General features: G+C 43.1%; 1 protein-coding gene across 1 annotated transcript in view; it reads left to right on the top strand.

The window, feature by feature from the left end:
- Positions 1–535: 535 nt before the first annotated feature.
- HSD17B12 (hydroxysteroid 17-beta dehydrogenase 12) overlaps positions 536–26,523 on the top strand; it is a 204,323-nt gene continuing 178,335 nt past the window's right edge. The window contains exon 1 of the mRNA XM_062196279.1: positions 536–783. Coding sequence (XP_062052263.1) covers positions 624–783 — 160 coding nt within the window. The 5' untranslated portion in view covers positions 536–623. The remainder of the gene's footprint in view (positions 784–26,523) is intronic.

Raw genomic sequence — 26,523 nt, 5'->3', positions numbered from 1 at the left:
GAAGGCAGCAGCAAACTGCAAGCCTGCATCCAGAATAGACTGTGGGAACAACGACTGCACACTTAACGGCGACCCAGAAGTGTTTGCCTGCGAGGGCCAAATAGAACAATGGCTGTTACGTCCACTTCTCACTACAACCTCCCATTCATTCCGGGTTTCTTTGATCCCACGCCATCTTCAAACCTGAGCTGGGCCTGACTGGCCAATCAGAGTGCAGCCTTCTACAGTCGCGAGGATCGCTGCAGCCAATGAGCGGCCGGGGCGCTTTGGTGGGGTGAGGCCGCCGGGAGGCGAATTCCACTGGGGGCGCGGTTGACGCGGTTGGGTGGGACCGAAAGTTGATTGGCAGCTGAAGAGTTCACTGCCTTAGAACGGAACCACCGTAGGGTGCGCGTCGCGGGGGAGGTGGGCGGGATAGTGGAACTGGAATCAGCCAATGGGTGACGCACCACACTCGGAGGGCGCGATAGATCACCAATGGCGGCAATGGCATGGCGCGGTGGGCGGAGCTTAGGATCAGCGCCTATTTGTGTCGTCTCCTTCGTCACGGCCGGAGCCTCCTTCTGACTTCATTCATTTTTTTTTTTTCCATTCACGAAGATAGTGAGGCCTAGCCGAAAGCCATGGAGAGCGCTCTCCCTGCCGCCGGCTTCCTGTATTGGGTGGGCGCCGGCACGGTGGCCTACCTGGCCCTGCGCATCTCGTACTCGCTCTTCTGGGCCCTTCGGGTCTGGGGTGTGGGCAACGAGGCGTGGGTCGGGCCGGGGCTCGGTGAATGGGCAGGTGAGTCGGATGCCGCGCCGCGCCCTGTCCTCTGGCGGGGCTGGGCTGGGGCTGGGCCTGGCCGGCGCTGACCAGGCCCGGCGCTCGGCCTTCGCCTCCTCAGCTCGCTTTTCTGTCTCCTCAGACCACCGCGTCCCGCGTCCCCGCCCGGGCTCCCTCAGCCGCCTCGGGGCTTGCTTAGACTTCTCGTAGAGTTTTTAAAAAAATACTCCACACACTGCCGGCGCAACTCTGGGAGTCGCGAAGCGCCGCCCGGGTGCGGGAGCCATCTGCCTCAGGCTGCCCGGGGCTTGCGTCGATCGAGCCGTTCGCGGGTTCGAGGCCTGGAGTCAGCTCCTCGTCGCCTCCCCCGTCCCCCGCCGCCCACCGAGGGGCGCCCCTGGCAAATAAAGTTTCCCCGCTGGGCTCGAATGCTGGCCCGGTTCCGAGGGATGCGGAGCGGGTCTGTTGACCGCTCCGGGATGAGGATGGGAGAGGGATGCCAGGGCACGAGGGTGGCCGCCGTCTTCGTGCGCGGAGGGGACCTGGCCGCTGCAGTTTGACTTGGATTCGGCCTTTTTTTCATTTAATTGACACAGCCCTCCCTTTAAAAAAAATGCTCGCTGAAAGGTTCTCGGAGTCCAGTGGGTAGCGGGGACGATTCCTTCCGCCAAACAGCCGCCCTTCGTGTTGCCACCCGAGGTGTTTCGCAGAAGGGTGTTTGTGGGAGCGAGTTACCCGCGGATCCTCCAGCGAGTTGGAGCCTTCAAGAATGCGGGGCAAAGGTCTGACTGGCAGCATTGCTTGCTGGGAAGTTTGCCTTTTTTTTTTTTTTTTTCTTCTTTTGTGCTTTTTTTCATTTTTTCTGTTTTTCTTTTTTTTTTTTAAACAAGTGATTGCTTATAATATGCTTGTGGTTCTTAGATATTCTTTTTTTTTCTTTCTTGTAATTAATGTTCACTTCACCAGCACTTGATGGAGTTTTGCGGTGGTTAGGTGTTGCTTGCAAACTAGGTGGGCGTAAGATACACAAATCATGTTAGTCCACGTTGACTTTGTTCATTCCAAAACATTTGAACCACTTAGTTAAGACAGGATGCATTTCGGGACAAGCAAGGGTTGAGGGAAAACATCTCAGATCGGAATGCAGAGGTGAGCTCCTCCCATGATGGGAGGCAGCTGTTACACATGTTCACAACGCCTTGTTACATTTTGATATTACTTCATCTAATCAAGAATATAATTTCTTAATTGACTTGCCCAAGTTTTTGGTTGTCAGCTTTGAAAAACTTGTTTGTGGACTTTTGGGATAGTTACACAAGATACTAATGCCACTAACTAATTATTAGGATAAAAGGCAAATATCAGATGTTTTCTTTGATTTGTGGAGTATAAACAATGTATATGAGTGAAACTGACATCTTTGGATTTGATTATTATTTATAACCCTTGTCTGTATTCCTGCTGAACAGTAGTCTTTCTGCATTTTACCTGTTGAACTCTTTTTTTTTTTTTTTTTAAGATTTTATTTTTTCATTTGAGAGGTAGAGTTACATAGACAGTGAGAGTGAGAGTCAGAGAGAGGTCTTCTGCTGGTTTACTCCCCAAATGGCTATAATGCCAGAGCTCTGCCAGGAGCCAGGAACTTCTTCTGAGTCTCCCGTGTGGGTGCAAGGGCCCAAGCACTTGGGCCATCTTCTACTGTTTTCCCAGGCCATAGCAGAGAGCTGGGTTGGAAGAGGAGCAGCCGGAACTAGAACCAGCATCCACACAGGATGCCAGTACTGCAGGTGGAGGGTTAACCTACTGCACCACAGTCCTGACCCCTACCTGTTGAACTCTATCTAGGGGAGCATTTGACAACAAATTAAAAATGTGTTATCATAAAAATTAAGAAAAAGGAAGGAAGGGGAGGGATTGACGGAGGAAGAGAAATATCATTATATTCTTAAAATTATACCTACTTTAAATCTGTTCTTTTATATTCATACAAATGTAAATAAAAATAAAAATATTTATAATTTGCAAACAAAGCCTTTTAAAAAATTATTTAAAACTGTATTGGCAGTTGATAAGATCGAGTCATCTATATGTGAGTCCATTGTAAAATCCAAATGATGCAACATTGTTGTTTCGTAAGTAACACTTGTATGAAAAGGCATGGTCCCAGAGGAAGAATAATTGACAAATTAAGGGCAGGGCTTAAAAAGATGTCCCAGTTTGATATCGAATACTGGGACAGGGGCCAGCGCTGTGGCACAGCAGGTTAAACTGCTGGCTGCAGTGCCAGCATCCTATATGAGTGCTGGTTCGAGTCCTGGGTGCTCCACTTCTGTTCCAGCTCCCAGTTAATGCATCTGGGAAAGCAGCAGAACATGACCCAAATTCTTGGGTCCCTGCACCCACGTGGGAGACCTGGATGAAGCTCCTGGTTCCTCGCTTTAGTCTGGCCCAGCCCTGGTCCATGTGACTGTTTGGGAAGGAAATAGCTGGTAGAAGATCTCTCTGTCTCTCTGTAACTCTGCTTTTTCATATAAATAAATAAAACTTGAAAAAAGAATACTGGGACAGTAGAGAGGATCATGGCTTTATAATTGAAATGAAATGATTTTAGTTAACCCTGAATTATCAGAAAATTTTCTAAGTGCTTAAACAGAAATGATCAAATTGTTATTCATAACATAACCTAAAAGAAAATACTTTCTTTGTCTAAAATTTGTCTCTCCAAATTCAAGGACTCTCAAAACAAAGAAAATTAAGTTGAGCTCAGCTTAAACAGGTACCTTTTGGCTGGGGGGGAGCTGAAACTAGCAGAGGCGACCCCCGAATAAATAGTGTTAAATTGTGATGAAGAATAGTTTGTACAATTGTAGTTAATAATTTTAGAGTTTTCGTATATAAATCTAATAATCCAATTAATGTCCTCCCCTGCAATTACTGTATCAATCTCAAAGGATCACCATTCTTTCCTGTGAAGCGTTCTTTAAATATGTGCTAGTGAGGGGCAGTGTTGGAGGGGCATTGCTTTTCTTTTCTGGTTTTTTTTTTTTTTTAAGATTTATTTTATTTATTTGAAAGAGTTACAGAGAGAGATAGAGCCAGAGAGAGAGAGGTCCTCAGTTCTTTGGTTCTCTCCCTAAATGACCACATTGAGGTCATTTGACCAAATTGGGGAGCTGAGCTGTTCCAAAGCCAGGAGCCAGGAGCTTCCTCTGCTCCCCCCTCCCCCACACGTGACTGCAGAGTCCCAAGGACCTGGACCATCCTCTGCTGCTTTCCCAGGCCATAGCAGAGAGCTGGATCGGAAGTGGAGCAGCCAGGACTTGAATGGTTGCCCACATGGGATGCCAGGGCTCTGCTTATGTTCTAGTATTTGTGTTCATGTAGTATCTTCCTTTCCATAAACAATTGAATATTTTAAGTATTCAGTAGCTATGTATGTTGAATTGATAGCTTATTGCTATTCCTATTATTCTTAAGTTGCCATGTGAGTATGTTTCATTTCTCTTCAGCTTTTAGAATTTGAGGGTCAGGGATTGTTGGTCTTTATTTTTGACTTTTCCCATGATAAACTGACACGTTGTTCAGAGACTAGCTCTTGTAAACTTAAAAACAGAATCATGGAGAAAAACTGAAGTACAGGTTTGCAATCCGTTTAGGTGTTCTGGGCCACAGATTACTTAGTCTAGGTAGACTTTTAAGACCATGTGTTCATTCCTTGGCCAGTTCTCTAACTTAGCACCTTTGTCTCCTGGTCAAGAGCTTAGTTACCTCTTTTCCTATGTCCCCCTCTGGTAACATTCCCACCCAAGTGAGTCACCCTGGTTTCACGTGGTCCCTAGCAGGTGGGCTTAGCCAATTTAGTAGGTAAGACCTGCCTTTGTTAGAGGGACTTCCTCCTGTGTAAGTGGAGCTTCAGTTTTTTGAAGGTAGGTCTAGCAAGTAATCAAAAGGAAATTGCTGACATAGTTGGTCAGTTTGTACTGAATAAGAGAGAGAACAGTCACTGATCAAGAGCAATAAAGAATGTAATCTGGCCAGCTTATGGCTTAACAGGCTAATCCTCCGCCTTGCGGCGCCGGCACACAGGGTTCTAGTCCCGGTTGGGGTGCCGGATTCTGTCCCGGTTGCCCCTCTTCCAGGCCAGCTCTCTGCTGTGGCCCAGGAGTGCAGTGGAGGATGGCCCAAGTGCTTGGGCCCTGCACCCGCATGGGACACCAGGAGAAGCACCTGGCTCCTGGCTTCGGATCAGCAAGATGCGCTGGCTGCAGCGGCCATTGGAGGGTGAACCAACGGCAAAAAGGAAGACCTTTCTCTCTGTTTCTCTCTCTCACTATCCACTCTGCCTGTAAAAAAAAAAAAAATGTAATCTGTAGATTAAACATAGATAAATTTTGCATTTATTTGAGCAGTTTTCATCACTTGAGTTATTCTAAAATGATTGCTATTGAAATGAAATAGATGCAAAGGCAAGGTGAAGTGTATGGGTACGTCCAAAGTTGAGAAAGTAAACACAACACAGGAGTATGAGGACTTAGTTTTTTAATGGAGAGGATATTGCTCTCTGCAGCGTGGAATAAAGAGTCTAAGCAGGTAGTAAGATTTTTAAAGTAACAGCTTTATTTAGATATGATTCACATACTGTACAATTTACCCATGAACATGTACAGTTCAAGATTTTTATTATGTTCACAGGTTGTACATCTACTGTCATCAAATCTAATCTCAGAACATTTTCATTCTCCTTAAAAAGCTCCTCACCCATTAGCGCTCGCTTTCCAAGCTGTACCCACTCCAGCCCTAGTTAGCCACCACTTTCTCTCTATGTAGATTTGCCTATGCTGAGTATTTCATATAAATGGAGTCATACAGTATGTATCCATGTATATTTTTTGACTGTTCTCATCTAGTAGAAGATTTTCAAAGTTCATATTGTGGAATGGGATCAGTATATTAGCTATTTTTTATTGCTGAATCATACTGTGTTCTATGGGGTGAAGTTAAGAGTTCACAAAGAACTTTCACCTCCATGTTTTGTCCCCTGGGCATCTATGTTACCCGGTCCCTAAGATGTCCCTGCTTTGGGTGCTGATGGAACTCTGTTGGCTCTGTAGCGTTCCAAGGTTTTCTGAATCCAGTGGATAATGAGGATTTGGATAGGACGTGGGGTGACAGGGTTCTTCTCTGATAAAGCCATTTGTTAAAACTGGCTTCGCTTAGCCAAGCTCCAAGGACAAGAGGATTCCTGGAATCACAGCTGTGATTGCAATTTCTGTTTTCACTTTGGCTGCCTGTGTGGGATTTACCTTAAATGGTTACTTGAGTACCCGTGGTCTTTTGAGGGTAGATGCCTTTTTTAAACTAGGCTGTGAGGTATCACATGATTTGAGAAATTATATATAAAATATTAATTACTTAAATTGACAGAGGGAGAGGAAATAGTAATAACTGCCATTTATTGAATGCTTGAAGTGTGCCAGGCATTTGACAGAGATGAACATTTAAAAAATATTTTTGTTTATTTATTTGAAAGGCAGAGTTACAGAGAGAGAGACAGACAGAAAGAGACATGGAGAGAGAGAGAGATCTCTTCCATCTGATGGTTCGTTCCCCAAATGGCTACGACAGTCTGCATGACGGAGATGATATTTAATCCTTCTTTAAGCTCTGCTCCAGTGGATAGAGGAGGAAATAGGGCCTTTATTGCTCCTCTTGTCTGTGGTTTTGTAGCTAGGGAACTGCAGAGTTGGGACTTGAAGCCAAATCCTTCAGTCTGTAGCAGGTGCATGTATGTGTGTTGGTGATTGGCCTAGAGGTGGGATGAGTACATGGGAGTAGATTTCTTTCTACACTAGGAACTTTATGAAAAACTTTTTGATTGAAGGCACACTTAGAAATGTGTACATGCTTGGAACTTCTGAACTTTTAAAAATTTTTTTAAAGACTGTTTTTATTTAAAAGGCTGAATTACAGAAAGAGAGGGAGAGACAGAGAGAAAGAGACCTTCCATCTACTGGTTCACTCTCCAAATGGCTGCTAAAGTCAGGACTAGGCCAGGCCAAAGCTAGGAGCCTGGAAGACTCAGTTGAGACCCACATAGGTAGCAGAGGCCTAAGCACTTGGGTCATCTTCTCCTGCTTTCCCAGGCCCATTAGCAGGCACTGGATTGGAAATGGAGCATCTGGGACTTAAACCAGCACTCCGATATGGGATGGCTACATTGCAAATGGCAGCTTACTCTGTGGTACCACCACACCAGCTCCTTCTAAGCTTTGTGCAAGAATTAGAACATGTTAGAATCAAGTGGCTCAGGATTGTCTTCAGATCTGGAACCACGAATCTTGTTGCTGCTTGAGAATACAGTGGGAAGTCATTGAAGGCTCACCAGATCAAAGGGTTTGACTGTCATCAGAATACCTAATGTCCAGTGCTATTTTCTGTTTATCATTCTGACATTCTCCAGTGGATTTAGGAACTCTGTGAAGTCCAGCTCGGTAAATGTGACACGCTCCCTGTTCACATTCAGGAAACTCTGGTGTTAGGGTGTCAATAACCCTTCTTGCTGGTGAACTGATGTTCATCACAATAGTCACTACAGGGGCCATATTTTTTCAATATCAGGGCAGGGCAGAGAAACAAACTCACTTAGCCGTAGGAATTCTTGGATAATTGTTCAATGTGCAGTTCAGTTCCCCAAAGGGAATCCATGCACTAAATGGAGCAAGTTGTCCAGTTTGGAGTTAACAGGGAAACCTGTAAGTGCTCGGCTAGAGGCTATGTAAGAGGAAACCCATACAGTTGGAGAAGCAGACCAAACAGCATGCCTTGATCTTATTTGGAGGAAAAACCGAAGGTGGCTGGGTGAGGGGGCATTTCCAGGGGTTAGAGATTCAGCCCCTGTCTTCCCAAGCAGCCCCCACTGCGCCTACCTTACTCTTTTCTGCTTTTTCCTTCCTTTATGGATAGCATGACCTTCTTTGGTTAGAGGCCAAACCTGAGATCTTGTAGACCCAATCCTAGACTTGAATTCTAGCTCCTCTGCTTACTAGCAGGTTTCATAGGATTATTGTGTAGGTTAAATAGAAACACTTCCTCTATGTTAGACAACACAAGGCCCAGCACTTAAGTACACAATAACTTGTTATTATTAATACTGTTATTTACTGTAGCAGCATTGAGCTCTAGTTATTTGAGCTAACTGCCAGGTTAAGGCTGAGTAAGAAAAAATTAATATCTGCGCGGCTGCATCTTCAGAAAACCAAGATTGCCGTTGCTACCGTAACTGAAGAAGGTTGAACTTCAAAACTTTTTTTTTGGTTTGTTTTGGTTGGTTGAATCGAGAATAATTTCTTTCCTTGTTAAAAAAATTTGTTGGGAGATTTAGTTGATGAAATTTCTAAGTTTAGAATACTCATGTGTGGGAAAATGGATCTGAATAGGTCAATTCCCATGCCATTAAATGCTAGTTGTAGATAAAAATAATTTAATTATTATTTTAAAAATACTGAATCTTTTATTTCATTTTGTGTCATCCTTAGGGTAAAATCAAAATATAGTAACTCATGTGCATGTCTTCTGAGAAAGACTGAGGTTAAGGCCAGGGAGGAGGGGGGAGCAAAGCTGTCACTAAGTTTGGGGCGAATATGATGTAACACTGTTCATTTGTCCAGTCCTCTGACAAAAGAACTATTGAGTGCTGACCTTGTAATGCAGGCCGATAGTAATCAGTAAGCAGTAATCAGATGAACGTGCTGTGCTCTGGTAAATGGGAGGGGGGAAGAAGATCCACTTGGTTCTGTGAGAGTTTGTGGGGGAAGGGAGAGTTGCCCTCAGGGAAGTGCTAACAGAGCTGAGATCTGAAGGGGGAGTGTGAGTGAGTTGCAGAAAGAACAGAGGCCACTGCAGGTGCTACCTTCCTGAGGGAGGAAAGAGCAGGGAAACCAGGTCTGTGGAGGGAACTGGAGCGGAAAGAAGGGACAGCAAGCAAGACTGTTTGATCTTTATCCTAACAACAATAGAAAACGATTTAGGGGATTTCATTTTTATCATTTTTAAAAAAGAAATCCTTTTTAAAAATGATTATTTATTTAAGAGGCTGAGGGACAGAGATGGACTGAAACTCACCTGCTGGTTCACCCCCCCAAGTGCCTGCAAAGCTGGAGCCAGGTGCCAGGAACTCAGCGTAGGTCTCCCACCTGGGTGGCAAGAACCCAAAAACCTGAGCCACCATCTGCTGCCACTCAGGGTACACACTAGCAGGAAGCTGGAGTTAGGAGCTGGAGGTGGGAATTGAACCCAGGCACTTTGGTAGGGGCTTTGGGTCTCTGCGCTGACATCTTTTTTTTTTTAAGATTTATTTATTTACTTGAAAGTCAGAGTTATGGAGAGAGAGAGAGAGAGAGAGAGAGGTATCTCCCATCAGATGGTTCACTCCCCAGTTGGCCTTAACGGCTGGAGTGGGGCTGATCCAAAGCCACAAGCCAGGAGCTTCTTCTGGGTCTCCCATGTCTGTGTAGGAGCCCAAGGACTTAGGCCATTTCTACTGCTTTCCTAGGCCATAGCAGAGAGCTGGATTGGAAGAGGAGCAGCCGGGACTCGAACTGGTGCCCATATGGGATGCTGGCACTGCAGGTGGCAGCCCCATCCACTACACCACAGCGCCTGCCCTGTGCACTGGCATCTTAATTGCTAGGCTGAACACCCATTCCAATTTAGGAAATTTTAGCAGATGGGTAACTGGTGGAATTTGCAACTGTGACCAAATTTTTTTTTCTATAACTTGCCCAAAGCTGTCGCTGGCCCTGTTTGAGAAAACATCACCCCACAGAGATAGATAAGTATAAGTGATTCAGATAATGCCCCTTAAAATCTTCCCTCCCCCCTAACTCACCCCCCCCCCCTTTTTTTTTTAAAGAAGAAGCACATTTATACTCTACGGTAAGGAGGGCACTTTTGTGTACTTTGTGGTTATCATTTCTCAGAGATCATTTCTCTCTGGGGGAAAACTCTAATCACTGTGGTATGGGACGTTCTGTTACCAGGGACAGGGTTGGTGAATGAGCCTTGAAACTGGGTGATTGCTTTCTCCAGGTGACTCCATGATACCATGGTGTTGTCTGTGAGAAGCCTGTCACAAATCTGCATCAGGAGGAGTACTTTGTTCATTGTTCTTGTGAAGTGAAACAAGGATTTGCCCCATCTCTAGCTGACAATTCCAGAAAGACTAGCCGGTTTCAACAAGTTATCTTTATCTCCATTAAGCTGAATTATTTCTACTTAAATAACCCAGTCACTGGGGAAAGGGAGGAAAGGTTAGGCATTTTATGAATCTGAACAACTAAGTGCTTTTCAGGAGTAGTACGTTGGTGAACAGGATAGCTGACAAACCGATTGGCTTTGGAGTCTGCTAGGCAAGGGCAAGCTCTGCGGCTTACTGAGCGGTTTGACCTTGGGCAAAGATAGTTGACCTTCAAGCCTTACTTCATTTATAAAACGCGAGTGGGAGTTTCCAGGATTATTATGACAATGAAATGAGATGTAAATGAGGTTCTAGTGTAGTCCTTTGCGTGTTTTTGTGGATATCAAGTAACATACTTAAGAACATCTTTTGTTTGTACAAATCACTCTTACTTGATGAAAAGGGATTGTTGAAGCTGAGAAATGATTGTAGTTCACTCAGCAGACATTCTATTGAGAATCTGAAGTTATGAAAAGATCAATTAGGAGATGATTAGTGCTACTGCAGAATTAATTCTATGCGTGATGAAAAGACTTACTAAGCAGTCCCTTTATTGTTCCCCTTAGTGAATCTAGGAGAGGATGGGCTGAGAAAAATTTGGTTATGTGCAACTTTTCAATTACATTTATAAAAACCTTAAGAGTCATCTTTGAATCTTCACCTCCATGTGCAGTCTATTAGGAAATCCCATTGACTCTAACTTTTTTAAGAATTATTTTATTTATTTGAAAGACAGAGTTACAGAGAGAGGTAGAGACAGAAGAGAGAGGTCTTCCATCCGCTGGTTCACTCCCCAGATGGCTGCAACAGCCGGAGCTGAGCCAATCCGGAGCCAGGAGCCAGGAGCTTCTTCCAGGTCTCCCACGCGAGTGCAAGGCCCAAGGACTTGGGCCATCTTCTACTGCTTTCCCAGGCCATAGCAGAGAGCTGGATCAGAAGAGGAGCAGCTGGGACACTAACCGGCGCCCATATGGGATGCTGGTACTGCGCCACAGCGCCAGCCCCCGTTGACTGTCCAAAATACAGTCATTTCTGTGCCACAGAAATCTCTTGCCGTCGTAATAGCAATAATCTCTTGTCTCTCAGCTTCCATCTTGGTCCTCCATCTGTTGATCCTCAGCCAGCAGCCAGAGTGATTTTTGAAAAGCATGGCTCTGGCCGGCGCCGCGGCTCACTAGGCTAATCTTCCGCCTGCAGCACCGGCACCCTGGGTTCTAGTCCCGGTTGGGGCGCCAGATTCTGTTTCGGTTGCTCCTCTTCCAGTCCAGCTCTATGCTGTGGCCTGGGAAGGCAGAGGAGGATAGCCCAAGTCCTTGGGCCATGCACCCGCGTGGGAGACCAGAAGGAAGCACCTGGCTCCTGGCTTTGGATCGGTGCAGCGCACCAGCCTTAGCGGCCATTTGAGGGGTGAACCAACAGAAAAGGAAGACCTTTCTCTCTGTCTCTCTCTCACTGTCTAACTCTGCCTGTCAAAAGAAAAAAACAAAACAAAACAAAACAAAAAACAAAAAAAAACTTCTGATCCAGCTTCCTGCTAATATGCCTGGGAGAGTAGTGGAAGATGGCCCAAGTGCTTGGACCCTTGCCACCCACGTGGGAGACCTGGTTTTGGCCCTGGCATTTGCGGCCATTTGAGGCATGAACCAGCAGGTGGAGGATCTGTCTCTTTTTCTCTCTTTCTGTAACTGCTTTTCAAATAAATAAATAAATGTTTTAAAAAGAAAAAATCCACAATCTTTAGGGCTGATGTTGTGGCATAGCAGATAAAGCTGCTGCCTGTAGCTCCAGCATCCCATTTGTGTTGGTTGCTGCACTTCCAATCCAGCTCCCTGCTAATGCTCCTGGGAAAGGAGTGGAAGATGGCCCAAGTACTTGGTCCCCTGCCACCCATGTGAAAGACCCAGATAAAGCTCCCTAGCTGTTGCAGCAATTTGGGGAATGAAGCAGTGGAATGGAAGATTCTCTATTCCCTCCCCCTTCTCTCTCTATATCTCCACCCTTCAAGTAAACAAATAGAATAAAAAAAAAAAAAAAAAAAGAGAGAGAGAGAGAGAAAAACCAAACAAGCACAATCTTTGTCTTTGACTTCAAAGTTTTAAATCACCTGACTCCTTTGCCTTCTGACCTCATCTCTGTCTTCTCTTCCTCTCTCTCTCTCTTCTAGCCACTCTCCCTTCTTGCTGTTTTTGCAACAGGCATGGCACATTTCTCAAGTTTACTCTGAGGGCAAAATGCACGGTCAGTGGGCCAAATGCATCGAGTGGCCAGTTTGCTCCTTGGAAGCTCTGTGTGTTTCAGTTGCTTTTATGATTTTGATCATCTCCAAATCATGCTTTCCTTTCTACACCTTTGACCATTCTTACGGAGTCTGCCATCACAGTATCTCTTTCTTCTGTGTGCCCTTAATGGATTATCTCCTTACAAAATCCTGCACTTACTCTGATGCAAGTTTAACTTCCAAAGACACTTCCAGTCGAATTACCCCTTCACCTTATGCAAAAACTTTGGAAGTTCCAGGGCCCCATTGATGTTTGTCTTATGTCTATTTCTGGTATCATCTCCTGCGTACCCTTCCTTAGATGGATCCCTGGATGACTTTTGGTGTCCTAGACATGCTATGCTGTCTCGCTTCTTCCTGCTTCCATGGCCTTGCTGTGCAGACACTTAGTCATTTCAGTGGATGTTGAATGTTGGCTTCATTCTTCTTGAAGTGCTTTTCTTTTCTTTTTCCTCTCCTCTCCTCTCCTCTCCTCTCCTCTCCTCTCCTCTCCTCTCCTCTCCCCTCCCCTCCCCTCCCCTCCCCTCCCCTCCTCCTCTCTCTCTCTGCTTTGCTTTTCTTTTCTTTTTCTTTTCTTTTCTGATTTATTTATTTGAAAGGCAGAGTTACAGAGAGGCAGAGAGAGAGAGAGAGAGAGAGAGAGAGGTCTTCCATCTTCTGGTTCACTCGCCAAATGGCTACAACAGCTGGAGCTGGGCCATCCGAAACCAGGAGCCAGGAGCTTCCAGGTCTCCCATGTGGGTGCAGGGGCCCAAGGACTTGAGCTATCTTCTACTGGTTTCCCAGGCCATAGCAGAGAGCTGGATCAGAAGTGGAACTGCCAGGACTTGAACCAGCATCCATATGGGATGCTGGCACTGCAGGTGGTGGCTTTCCCTGCTACACCACAGTGCCAACCCCTTGAAGTGTTTTTTCTTATTCTACTTTCTTCCTTACTCTCTGTTGGAGAAATTCTGCCCATTTTTCAGAGTGCAGACTGTGAATTTTTTTCCTGGGGAACTTCTGAAATGGAAGTGATCATGTGCTTTTGGAACCTGGATAGTCTTGTGGATGTGGTTTTTTTTTTTTTTTTACTTTTACCTTAGTGTCATGTGTGTGTGCGTATGTGTATGTGTGTATGACATTAAGACCCAGGGCACTAGTTCATTGTGTGTAGTTGTGCAGGCTAAGTTGGTTGATCCAGTATCTCTTACCTTTAGTCTCAGCTGGGCTTATACCCCAGCCTACTGATTATGTTGATGACAGAATTGCCAGTGAAATATGGCGTTGTTTTTGTATGGATTCCTGAGGGCAACCAGGAAAGGGTATGGTATCTTTTAGAAATTGAATAACCAGTTTTAAAGTTCCTTTAACACTTGTAGTATGTACAAAGCTCGTTCTCCAGATTGGTTTTACTCTAATGACTGGCATTAACTGCTCACAGCCAAGCTAACTTCCAGCAGAAATATTGCCAGACTTGCTTTGTGCTGGCTGAAAAGCCAGTCCTATCCCATACACAGTGCTAATACAGTAAACAAGCTCCCCTAATCTTACACATCCAATCTTATAATTTTGCTGTGGAACAGGGCGCTATTGCTTATCTGTGTGTTCCAATACCCATCATTGCCTGTTCTGTGAAAGGAGGTGATGACGCCTTTATAGATAATGTGAACACACACACACACACACCAAAACACAATGCATTAGTGTAGACAACAGCATTCACACATTTTGAATTAAAGGAGACTGAACTCATGCAATATTCTTGTAATGATGACATCTTAATTCACAAAATCCTTTTCAGGCATTCTCCACTGATTTCCACAGCAGCTCTGTGAGGCAAGTTAGGGTTGGTTTTGTTGTATTCACATAATATACTGGGACCAGGAGGAGATACAGTGACTGATGTGAGGTTTACACAGCTAGTGAGTAGCAGAAGAAATTGAATCTAGGTTTTCTGACTCCAGGCTCCATGTTCTTTCCAATATACTGCCAAGATTCCCCACAAAGGCTGATTTTAAGGCAGTTTAGAGTACCCGTGTAAGGGCTCAGAACCTCCCCAAATGCTGCTGTGAAGTGAAAGTTCTATTTATGTGATGGCAGCATCCAAATCACATGGGTCATAAGAATCAGTCAGCTGTGCTTGCCAAAAATAGGTTCTGGACTTCACCATAGATCTTCTCAATCAAAACTCTAAGAAAAGTACATGGAGAAATGTGTTTTTAACTGATGAGATAATTCCTGAGATAGCTTGCATTCTGGGAGGTGCTGGATTATGGTCAAGCAAGCCCTAGACAATGGATTATCTATGTAGGTTTTTTTTTTTTTTAGCCAAAAACAGGAGGTGTTCAGAATATTCATGGAAAATATATATTATGAAAACATTTTGCATGGATTTCAAAATTTTTTGCATCATGAGATTCATGAACTTTTAATTCCATTTTTTTCTATGAGCTTTTTGAAGTACTCTTGTATCTATTCTTGATGGTAGGGCTTCGTTTATAATAGTGTTGCAACTTCCAGTGTTTCTGTACTAAATATTTGCTTATAATTTTGACAGATAGGGATTATATTATAGGCAAATTCTATGTTTATGCATTTGAAATTATTATAAACAAACCAAAACACTTAGAACCTCAATATGCTATACTATGGAGATCACAGTCCATATGTCCATTATTTCTCAGTCTTTACCGTTTGGAGATTGGGGATGAAGGTAGAGTAAACAATTGGAATGATTTTGGTTAGATGAAAAATAATAAAATAATTTGTTTTTGATGTAAGTAAGTCTATGGAAGCATGGCTGAAGGCTTTGGAAGCAACTAAACAGAACTGAGAAGGAGCAGGTGATTAGCCTGTTAGGGAAGATGCCACTTGGGATGCCCACATCCTGGATCAGAGTACCTGGGTTCAAGTCCTGGCTCCCTTCCTGATTCTAGCTTCCTGCTAATGTGCACCATGGGAGTCAGCAGGTGATGACACAATTCACTGGGTCCGTGCCACCTACAGGGGATACCAAGTTGGGTTTCCAGTTCCTGGCTTTGGCCTGGCTCAGATCTGGCCACTGTAAGCATTTGGGAGTAAACCAGCAGAGAGGAGCTCATGCTGTCTGTCACCCTGTCCTTCTGCCTCTCAAATAAATAGGAATAATTGAGAGAACACTATTGTGTTCTTTTTCTCTGTATGTGATTTTTCTTAAAGGGACTCCCTATCTTAGTTTATTTTTGCTACATATAAAGGAAATATGTTGAGTCTACTTTCCTTTGTTGTAGGTGAGGTTTTAAAAAATTATCTCTATTGTGAAATTGGTAATTGTGAAACTGTAATAAGATACTGTTTGGTGATCCTTAAAGAGCTAATAAACTGAAGAGAATTTTTTTTTTTTTAAGTTCTCTAAATGAGGAAGAAGGGAAAAAGCCTTTGGTTTAATCAGAAGAAAATTTAGATTTTGACTGGCTACTAGATGGCCTTTGTTGTGATTAAATAGTGGAATCAAGCTGTTCATTCATTCAGCAGATTACTATCCATTGTGTGCTGATGATGTCCCAGGCCCAGCTCTGCGAGTGGGAGTGTAGTGTGATCAGGAAAACTGTGCCCTACCTCTTCTGGTCTAGCAGAGGGCGGGGACACAGACATTACATGAGCAGCTGTACAAAGTGTAATAGGAGCCAGCTATGAGGACACTAACCTGCGTCAGGTGCTATGGGGTGTTTTTGGAAGTAACATTTAATCTAACCTGTGGTAAAAAAGGAATAGAAAGAGGATGTTTAGAATGGTAATACAAGGGGAGTCAAAAAGTTCTTGGAAAATGTCTATTTTAAAAGAACTACACATGGATTTCAAAAGTTTTTGTATTAAACTTACCTTTTCGTTTCATTTTCCACGAACTTTTTGAAACACCCTCGTAGAACATAATGTTTATTCAGAAATTTACCATATACCAGGTACTAGAGTTCACTCATTTAATCTGCACATAATCCAATAAGGTAAGTCTTATTAATGTTTTCATTTTACTGAGAGAAAGCTAAACTGTCAACAGGTCAAGCAATGTCCAAGGTCGATCTCATGGCTACAGAGCATTTGGGATTTAAACAAGTCTGTTTCTGGAGCCTCCTGTCTTAGCCACTGTGCCAAACTGCACTGATAAATTAGAGGTGGAGAGGGTTAGAGGACAGGGGAACTTTTTTTTTTGTTTAAGATTTATTTTTATTTATTTGAAAGACAGAGTTACAGAGAGAGGTAGAGACAGAGAGAGAGGTCTTCCATCCGCTGGTTCACTACCCAGATGGCCGCAACGGCCGGAGCTACGCTGATCCGAAGCCAGGAGCCAGGAGCTTGTTCCAGGTTTCCCATGTGGGTGCAGGGGCCCAAGGACCTGGGCCATCTTCTTCTACTATCCCAGGCCACAGCAGAGAGCTACATTGGAAGAGGAGCAGCTTGGAATAGAACCAGCGCCCATATGAGATGCTGGCGCTTCAGGCCAGGGCATTAACCCACTGCGCCACAGCACCGGCCCCCAAGGACAAGGGAACTTTTCATGCAGAGGGAACACCCCTGGATGAAGACCTTGTGGCCAGTGAGAACATTCCAGGAACTTTTTCTAAAAGATGATTGGGACTGCTAGAGCTCAGAATCCTGGGAGGAGAGGCAAGAAATAGGACTAGAGAACTTCACAGAGCCAGTTTTTAGAGGGTATGGAGGCCATGTAAGGGATTTATTTAGCCTGAAGATTGTGACGTCACTGAAAGGTACTAAGCAGTAGAGTGCCGTGGTCAAATTTATATCTGGACAGTTTACTCTGGTAGTTTGGTGAATGATGTGGAAGGAGCAATCTAGGAGGCGCCTGGTGGTAGAAGTTGGTGGTTTAGGTTAATGGAAACAGGAGAGAGGGAATTGGAGGAGAGATAGGGGTGGAATTCGTGGGGTCTTGGCTTAAGTTTATGGCCACAGAGGTGAGGGAGACAGCAAAGTCCAGAAAGCCTGTACGATGTCTGCGCTATGGGCACTGATGTTAACACAAAGAGTAGAGGCTTTGGGAAGAAAATAGGTTGATTTCTGACAGCTTCAGGGTAGATGTCAGGCTGACTGTCGATTAGCACCAAGCAGAGCCGAATGTTCTACATGACTTGCCTATATCCTTTGGGTCAGCCATCATTTATAGTTGTCCTAAATTATATGCTCCATTTTGTAGTTTATAAAAAACTCTGGAGCCTCAGCATGCAGTATTTTAGGAAAGGGGAAACATTGTTTTTGGACAGTTCCTGTTTCATGTAGCACTTTGTGCTAGTTTCTTTTTTGGCAGGAAGTGTAGTGGAAAGTGCACTGGATTATCACAAGACCTGCGTTCATACCCCACCTTCATAGCTTTGACACTTATTAGAATCTTCCGTCAGCCATTCTGTTTTTGTTTTCACCTCTCAAACATGTCTAGAAACCTTCACTTGGTTGGTCTATCCACAGAAATGTTCAGTGTCTTTGGAAACACTGCAGAAAGTTGAAAGCATTGTGTACGTATGAGGCTTTGCCTTCTCCTCTCCACTTCCCCCTCCCTTTCAATTACAGACCTAGAAATAGAATTGCCCCATGATTTGATCAGATTGTGTGAGATTCAGATTGCTTTAAGATTTATTTTGGGATCTGTTGCAACACCTGAGTGTCTTTTGATGTGATTATCTAATATATGTCAATTTTAGAATATACTAAAGCAGATTTTTTTCCAACTTTGTTAGTGTGAGCTGGGTTTCTGAATTAGAAATTAAACTAAGTTGACCACTAACTGTGTTAGTTTTAAAGAAATAACCTTTAGCTTTATTTTTAAGATATAAAATATATGCTAATGAATTAAGGGTATAGTTAAATAATTTCTAGGGCAGTGTCATTTCAGGTGTGGTATAATTGGAAGACTTGACATAACTGTCGCATTATTGTATTATCAGCATTATTATAAGAGCTGATTATAAGTTCCCTTCATTTCTCACTCAATACCCCATTATTCCCATCTTGGGCAAAGATATATAGAGAGTTCTTGTTCTTTGGATACAGGATTTTTATTGTTCTCATTTTTATTTAAGCTAGATTCTTATGAATTATAATGTTGATGACTTAAGTGTACCTTTGAATGTCTATAGCAAAAGTATCACCCTCGAAATGCGGAAATATTTTCCTAAATGTATTTTCAGTCTAATTTTTAAAAATATGACAAAGGTTAGAACAGTATATAAAATCCACATTTCCTAATAACATTTGCTTCAAAATGTATTATTTCTTTGCAAATTGTGTACTTTTTTGCAGATTATTTGTTAATATTGCTTCAAATATATTTTCTTTTCTCCTCTTTTGGGTTCCCATCTTAATTTGAGTTCTCTCAGAAGCAGATGTTGAGACCAGATTCGAGTCAACAAAGGGAGCCTACTCAAGTACTGTGGTCAGTGGGAGCTTAATTCCAGTGTAGAACTTGGGAGTTAGTGCAGAACCCTAGTTCCAGTGATCTCACCTGACAGGCCAGGAAGCGCCTGCACTTGTGCACCGGTGGCCATTGGTCACTAGCTGAGGGCTGTCGCTAAGGAGGAACATTCACTTGCCAGCACTTCTAGTCTGCTGTGCACTTGTGTGTTGTCGTTGGGCAAAGAGATGCTTCTGGAATGTGCTCCTCAGTGGTATGTAGGAAGTATAGTGTGGGTAGGGCTTGTTGGATTAGTTGTGATTCTATCACAATATTTGCACTTGGCTTTATTTTCTCAAATAAAGCTACAAAGAGGCCTGAGGGAAGATAGGGAAGGTGTTCATTCCTGGAATTACAAGAAATACAACATACAGTAGGCAGGTGTTATCATGTCATATGTTAAGCTGCCACTTCGGATCACTGCATCTCAGCAGAGTGGTGATTCAAGTTCCAGCTACTCCACTTCTGATCCTGCTAATGTACCCTTGGAGACAGCATGATGGTTCAAGTGCTTGGACCTTGTCACTTACATGGGAGACCCAGATGGAGTTCTGTCTAGGCTTCTGGCTTTAGCCTGGCCCAGTCCTGGCTGTTGGCAGGCATTTGGGGAGTAAACTGATGAAAGGACTCGCTGTTTTTCTCTCTCTCTCCTCTCCCCTCTCTCCTCTCTTTCTCTCTGCCTTTCAAGTAGTTGAAAATAAACATTAAAAAAAAAAGGAAATACAGGGGCCAGCACCGTGGCTCACTTGGTTAATCCTCCAACTGTGGTGCTGGCATCCCATATGGGTGCCGGGTTCTAGTCCTGGTTGCTCCTCTTCCAGTCCAGCTCTCTGCTGTGGCCTGAGAGGGCAGTGGAAGATGGCCCAAGTGCATGAGCTCCTGCACCCTCATGGGAGTCCAGGAAGAGGCATCTGGCTCCTGGCTTCGGATTGGCGCAGCGCCGGCCGTAGTGGCCATTTGGGGAGTGTCTCTCTCTCTCACTACCTGTCAAATAAAAAAAAAAAAAGGAAATACAGTAGATTTGAGGTATAAGCGCTTGTATTTTTATAATCTTTCATTGTGAGTAGATTTTTTTGCCATCTCTCAGACCGATTGATAAATTGGTCTTTTATGTATTTTAACATTTTCTGTGCATACACATGACTGCTTACTAAATATTAAATGAACCCACAGGTTTGTGTTTGTGTTAAAGTATGAAACAATTTCTTCCTCTTCATGGTTTAATTTCTGATGAGAAATGATTTCCACATGGTCAGCATCGAGCGAGTATGACATCTGGGAATGTTGTGGCAGATGTAGTTGTTGGTGACAGAATCTCAGACTGTATAGCCATTGGCAAACCATATACTTCAGGGAGGTTGGCTACCTCCTCAGTCGCAGAGGACTGATTCCTTTCCTCTTGCTAGTGGTTGGTCCAGGAAGGTGCACATCACAATTCTGGCCAATGAGATGTGAGAGGATTTCTGCTAGAAGGAGGGCTTCTGAGAAGGCTTTTTCAACCCTAAAAGAGAGGAAGAAAGAAGAGCGTTGTTGTGAGCAGTTGATGTTTGCAGCTGTGTTGGGTAGCTGAGTGAACACACCAGGGAAAGAATGAGCATTGCGAATTGCAGGGCAGAGAGACAGAAGGCACCTGGGTCCTTGAGACTGTCACGGAGCTGCTTGATTCACTGACCAAGGAGGTGCCTTGTTCTTCCTGTATTTTGAGATAATAAATCTCCTTTTTCTTAAATCTGTTTCTGTTACTTGCAGTTGAAAGCATCCTAAGCTGGATTCAATAGAAAAGGAGGGAAATTTTCTTGTTTTGAATTAAATTTTATGATTAATTTAAAGTCTTATATATTTGAGTGAACTGAATTTATTGCTGTTCATGTGAATACTGAAATGGATGAAAAGGGGAAGACTTTAGTATGGAATATGGTTGCAGGTCTCAAAAGTAAATAAAGCCTCATTCCTGATTATGGTGGTCATTGAATTCTTGCTCATATTAGGCTGTGAAATCATTTTAGTGTCCAAGTCTATAGTTTTTAAAGCTAGGGTAGAGGTGGGTGGAAGTTGTTTCATTGCCATTATTTGGGAGCCATTATCAAATGGTCTAGGAGTATTATTTTTATTTATTTTCAAAATATTTATTTATTTATTTGAAAGTCAGAGTTACACAGAGAGAAGGAGAGGCAGAGAGAGGGAGATGTCTTCCATCCGATGGTTCACTCCCCAACTGGCCACAACAGCCAATCCGTTGTGCTGTGCCAATCCGAAGCCAGGAGCTTCTTCTGGGTCTCCCACGTGGTTTCAGGGGCCCAAGCACTTAAGCCATCTTCTGCTGCTTTCCCAGGCCATAGCAGAGAGCTGGATCGGAAGTGGAGCAGCCGGGTTTCAAACCAGCACCCATATGGGATGCTGGCGCTTCAGGACAGGGCGTTAACCCACTGCGCCACAGCGCCGGCCCCTAGGAATATTATTTTTAAATTGAAGTAACTTTCTTGTCACTCTAAATAACTATGTTTAGCAAATACCTGGTAATCTTGAGACCTTGCCCAATGTAGCTCAACTGAATTAGATGAAGATTAGGACTGGGTATGGAGAAGTGAAGGAAAGGTGTATGTGTGTCACTGTTCTTGTTGTGTATTTTTTTTTTTTTCTAATATGTCCCAAAGCCAATAAGGAGTCAACAGTGTTCATTTTTTTGAAAATTATCTTTGGTCCTTCCTTCCTTCCTTTCTTTCTTTTTTTTCTTTTTTCTTTTTTTTTTTTTTTTCAAGATTTACTTATTTGAAAGGCAGTTAGAGAGAGAGAGAGAGAAAGAGAGAGATCGATCTTCCTTCTGCAGGTTCACTCCCTAAATGGCTGCACCACCAGAGCTGGGCCGATCTGAAGCCAGGAGCCAGGAGCCTCTTCTGGGTCTCCCACGTGGGTGGAAGGGCCATCTTCCACTGCTTTCCCAGGCGTATTAGTGGGAAGCTGGATGGAAAGTGGATCACTGGGGACTTGAACCGGTGCCCATTTAGGATGCCCGTAATGAAGATGGCAATTTAATCTGCTATGCCAGTCCAAACAGTGTTCATGATCCTGGAGGTATAGTCTTAGCCCTGCCTTTTCCCTCTATTGATTTATTATTAAGTATAAAAGTTATGAAATCCCCGATTTGGAAAGATGATCAAGCATTTAAATTTCATTGTTTTAAAAATCGAGACAATGAGGAAGTACGCCATCCAGATAGCTAAAAATCAGCCAGAGGAAAGATCGGGGACATGGACTTCACTTTGTATTCCTGGCAGGGAGATGATCTAGCTAATGCTGAGTTTGTTTTCAGGGCAATGAGAAGCTATGTATGTGTATACATATTGCTTTAAGAACACTATAGAGGTTGTTTATGATGAGTAGCTGTCATAAAAGGCCCAAGTCTAAAAGAACTGTAGGGCCATAAGAAATTAACTGTCAGTCTGTGAAGACTTTGTCCATCTACTGTTCCTGGGGGTTCAAGGGAAACTGCTTCTCTGAATGGGAGCATCCCCTCTGACGAGAGAAGGCTGGTAGCTTAGTCACGTTTTGCTTTTTGAAGGAGAAAGAGTGAGAGGGAGAGAGCAAGCATGAACAGGCACACTGTGCCTTCTTTTCCTGCTTTCTTGTTCTATAGATGAAACACTTGGTTTTAGAAAGATGCCTATTCCTGTGTTAAGTACACCATGACTGCTGACTTGTAAAAGAATGTGATTCTTTGATAAAGGATAAAAGGAAAAGAAAAAAACTGTCATTCTCAGTTTTAATTTTGGAGTTTTTAATGCCTGTTTTTCTTTTTTGTTACATTTTTGTGTTACTATCAGTTCTGCCCTAAAGGGCACCCATGAGGGTGCCTCCTGTCATGGATATATCATCAAGGATAGGATTTAACATCAGGGAGGTTAGATAACATCTATTATCCAAGGTAATTTCATCTATTCTGGAGTTCTTGCCATACTCCATAATTATTATTTTATTTAATTAATTCACTAACATATGATCACCTTTGTGTCAGATGCTTTGCACTGTGTTAGGGGGTGTAGCAGTGAATGAAATGTGCATTCTTGGCTCTCAGGGAGCTTGCTTTTTAATGGGGGAAAGATGGGAAATAAGCAAGCAGATAAATATTTGGCAAATCTGGTGGTGAGATGACCCATGAAGAAAAATAAAGCAAGGTAGGTGGTAGAGAGTAACAGAGGGTTGGAGAGGAAGTTTCTATCCTTGCTATTCTAGCAAGGGTGGTTAGGGAAGATTTTCTCATGAAGGTGACATTTGAATTGAGACCCAAGTGAATTTGTTCACTCCACTCCACTCCATTCCAACTCTACTGGCCACCTTGCTGTTTTTTGTGCATTGTGGTACAAACATAGTAATTTATCCCTTTGCCCAAAATATTCTTTCAGGTAGTCATGAGTTGAGTAGGAAAAAGGATTGAGAGTGATCAGTTGTGTTATAGAGCAAATGGAATTCTTTCTTCTCCAATAACTGCAGAGGATGGTGTAGCTGCTACTGAATTACGTAGATGTCTCTATCTGGGACTTTTGAGTTTCTTTGCAGAATCGCTTTTAAAATACCATGAATAATTTGTTGACTAAGTATGATATTTAAATGATTTTTTAAAGATTTATTTATTTATTTATTTGAAAGGCAGAATTACAGGGAGGCAGTGGCAGAGACAGAAATAGAGAAAGAGATTAAGAGAGAAAACAAGAAAGTGAGAGAGAGAGAGAGAGAGAGAGAGAGAGAGAGACAGAGGGGAAGGAGGTCTTCCATTTACTGGTTCAGTTCTCAGATGGCCGCAACGGCTGGAGATGTGCTGATCTGAAGCCAGGAGCCAGGAACTTCTTCTGGGTCTCTCACACAGGTGCAGGGGCCCAAGCACTTAGGCCATCTTCTGCTTTCCCAGGCCATAGCAGGGAGCTGGATTGGAAGAGGAGCAGCTGGGACTTGAATTGGCGCCCATATGTGATGCTGGCACTGCAGACAGTGGCTTTATCTGCTACGCCACAGCGCCAGCCCCAGATGATCTTTTTCAAGACTTAAATCCACTCGATCTATTTTGCACCACATGTTACTTTACAAAAATTTACTGGGACTAGCAACCAGAAAACGGTTGTCTTAGCTTGTGCTGCTATAACAGAATATCATGGACTGGATGGCTTAAACAGTAGACATTTATTTCTCACAGTTCTAGAGACTGAGAATCCAAGCTGTGGACTTCTCAGGGTGTGTGGATGGCTGTCTCTTCATTGTATCCTCACATATTGTGTCTCCTGTAAGGACACTAATTTCATTCATGAACAACCCATGCTAATGACCTAATAAGCTGCCAAAGACCTCACCCGGAAATACCATCACACTGGTGATTTAGGCTTCAATAAATGAGTTTGAGGAACGCAAGCATTCATTCCAAAGCTTGTTGTAACATTTTGTCAGTTGACCTAAAACATATCTGGAGAGATGACCTATCACATAGCTTTAACACAAATAAAAGCTTAGGAAATTTACTGGTAAGTCGAAGCCCAAGAATAGTTCTATTCTAAAGCAGTTTTGAAAAAGAACACAATGCTAGCTTCTCAGAAAATTGTACATTCATTTTCTTTTACCTAGAAATGCTGTATTTATGTTTCTTCGCTAAACTTTTCCTAAAAATATTGAAAATATTTTGTGCTTTATCCTTAGGGTTGATTAGGTTTATAAAGACAAGGCAGCTCCGAATGAATTGTTGAATGGCATTCCCTATTGACTTCACTCATAATGATGATAAAAAAAAATAAAACCAGCCCTATTTTTGCTGAGCATATAATTTATGACATTGCAAAGGAACTGAGTAGCTAACTACCATATTCTTAATGAAATGTCTTCCTGGGACAGCAGTAGCCGGTGCTCTGTTGTTGAAAAGGGAACATTCTATTTGCATGTGCTCTCCAGGTTACTCTGCCTACAGTGGGTCATTTTCACCACTGTACATTATCTTTCTTTGCTTTCCACCTCATCTTTTATTTATACTTTATAGACAGTGGTGTTTGGAGTATAATTTGCTGTTATCTAGTTAATGATTACTTTCTATAATGGTTTTCAAAGAGAAGAGGGATAAATGAAATTCCAAAATTCCTTCTTGTCAATGGTAGCCTTATAAACTTCCTTCCCACTTATCTTTTTTCTGGAACTATCGAACAGACCAAATTCAATTTTACCAAATTTTCTCTTTAGCTAACTGTGCCCTCCAGTGGTGAAAACACAGGGCAGTGTAACAGCCCAGGTAATAAGCAGCTGAGAGGAGAGGAGTGTGTAACAGCCAGCCAGGAGCGAAGCTGCATGACTGTTTTCTACGTAAGAGAAACAGGTGCTTTTCACTCCTCAGAAGTAGGACTATTATGCATAATTCCTCTTCACTAGTTTGTTGATGCTGATCCAAAGAGGGATATGTTAGCAGTGCTTTGACTTAATGCCTTTGATGCAGTGCATTGCAGCCTTTTGTACCCTCCGGTGTGACCTACTCTGTGAAGCATTAGGCAAATCTAATAGGAGTTCAGAGTAGGGCATAATTGAATTTTAGCCCCTAGAATGAATTCAAATGACAATTTTGAATTTAAAAATTTTTTGAAGAAACCAAAGAAACTCTCCCCCCCCCCCCCCCCACTCAATTAAGTTCACATAAACTAAGGGACATTTTGGGGCCAGTGCTGTGGCATAGTGGGTAAAGCTGCTGCCTGCAGTGCTGACATCCCATATGAGCGCTGGTTCTAGTCCTGGCTGCTCCTCTTCTGATCCAGATCTCTGCTATGGTCTGGGAAAGCAGAAGATGGCCCAAATCCTTAGGACCCGACACCCATGTGGAAGACTCAGAAGAAACTCCTGGATCCTGGTGTCAGATTGGTGCAGCTCCGGCCGTTGCAGCCATCTGGGGAGTGAACCAGTGGATGGAAGACCTCTCTCTCTGTCTCTCTATTTGTCTCTGTCTGTCTCTGTCTCTCTGTAACTTTGCCTTTCAAATAAATAAATAAATCTTTTTTTTTTTAAATCTTAAATTAAAAAAATCTAAGGCCTATTTTTCTGTTCCTCCTATGTATAATCAAAGGACTCAGAACATTGTGAATTAATTAGTTCTCCTACCTTTTTTGAATAGAAAGGGCTCTTGCTTTGCTGGGACTAGGCCTGAGTATGGTCCTCTGGGGAGTCCGGGCTTCATCCCTGTGAGGACTGCGCTCTGGGCGGAATTCTGCAGCTCAGTGGTGTGCACCTTGTGCCCCCAGGCACTTCCTCTGGGGCTCTGCTCTTCTAGGCAGGGAGAACTGGCTCTCTTAGCTGAGGCTGAAATGTTAAAGGAGGTCTGATAGTTTCGTGCTTTTGGAAATTTGGAGGTTTCCTTCACTAGCAAATCTCAGTGGGTGATAACTGAGAAACAGTAACAAGGGCTCTGTTTCTCTTAACTTGAAAAAAAAAAAAAAAATACCTGGTCCACTGCTCCCTACCATGAATTGTCATTTCAAGTTTTCTGTATTCAAGAAGTAGAAAACTCTCTTCTATATCTTATTTTAATGGAACAACTGTTATGTAGGCTTTTTACAGTTAAAATGACTCTTAAAATGGGGACATATGCAGGACAGACATAAAGATAATATGTGACTTTTACATTTTTAAGCACAGATCCTTGCATGGTAAACTTTTAAAGGTGTATCTTCTCCTTGAGGCTTTTTTTGTAAAACACACATATCTTTATAAACATTATTTATTTGGGAGGCAGAGAGAGACACACACACACATAAAGATACACACACACTGGCAGACAGAGCTCCAATCTGCTGGTTCACATCCCAAATGCCA

This window comes from Lepus europaeus, chromosome 7 (genome assembly GCF_033115175.1).
Source record: "Lepus europaeus isolate LE1 chromosome 7, mLepTim1.pri, whole genome shotgun sequence".
NCBI classification, from domain to species: domain Eukaryota; kingdom Metazoa; phylum Chordata; class Mammalia; order Lagomorpha; family Leporidae; genus Lepus; species Lepus europaeus.
The sequence above is the reverse complement of the archived record's forward strand: the minus strand, read 5'-3'. Positions and strand labels throughout refer to the sequence as shown.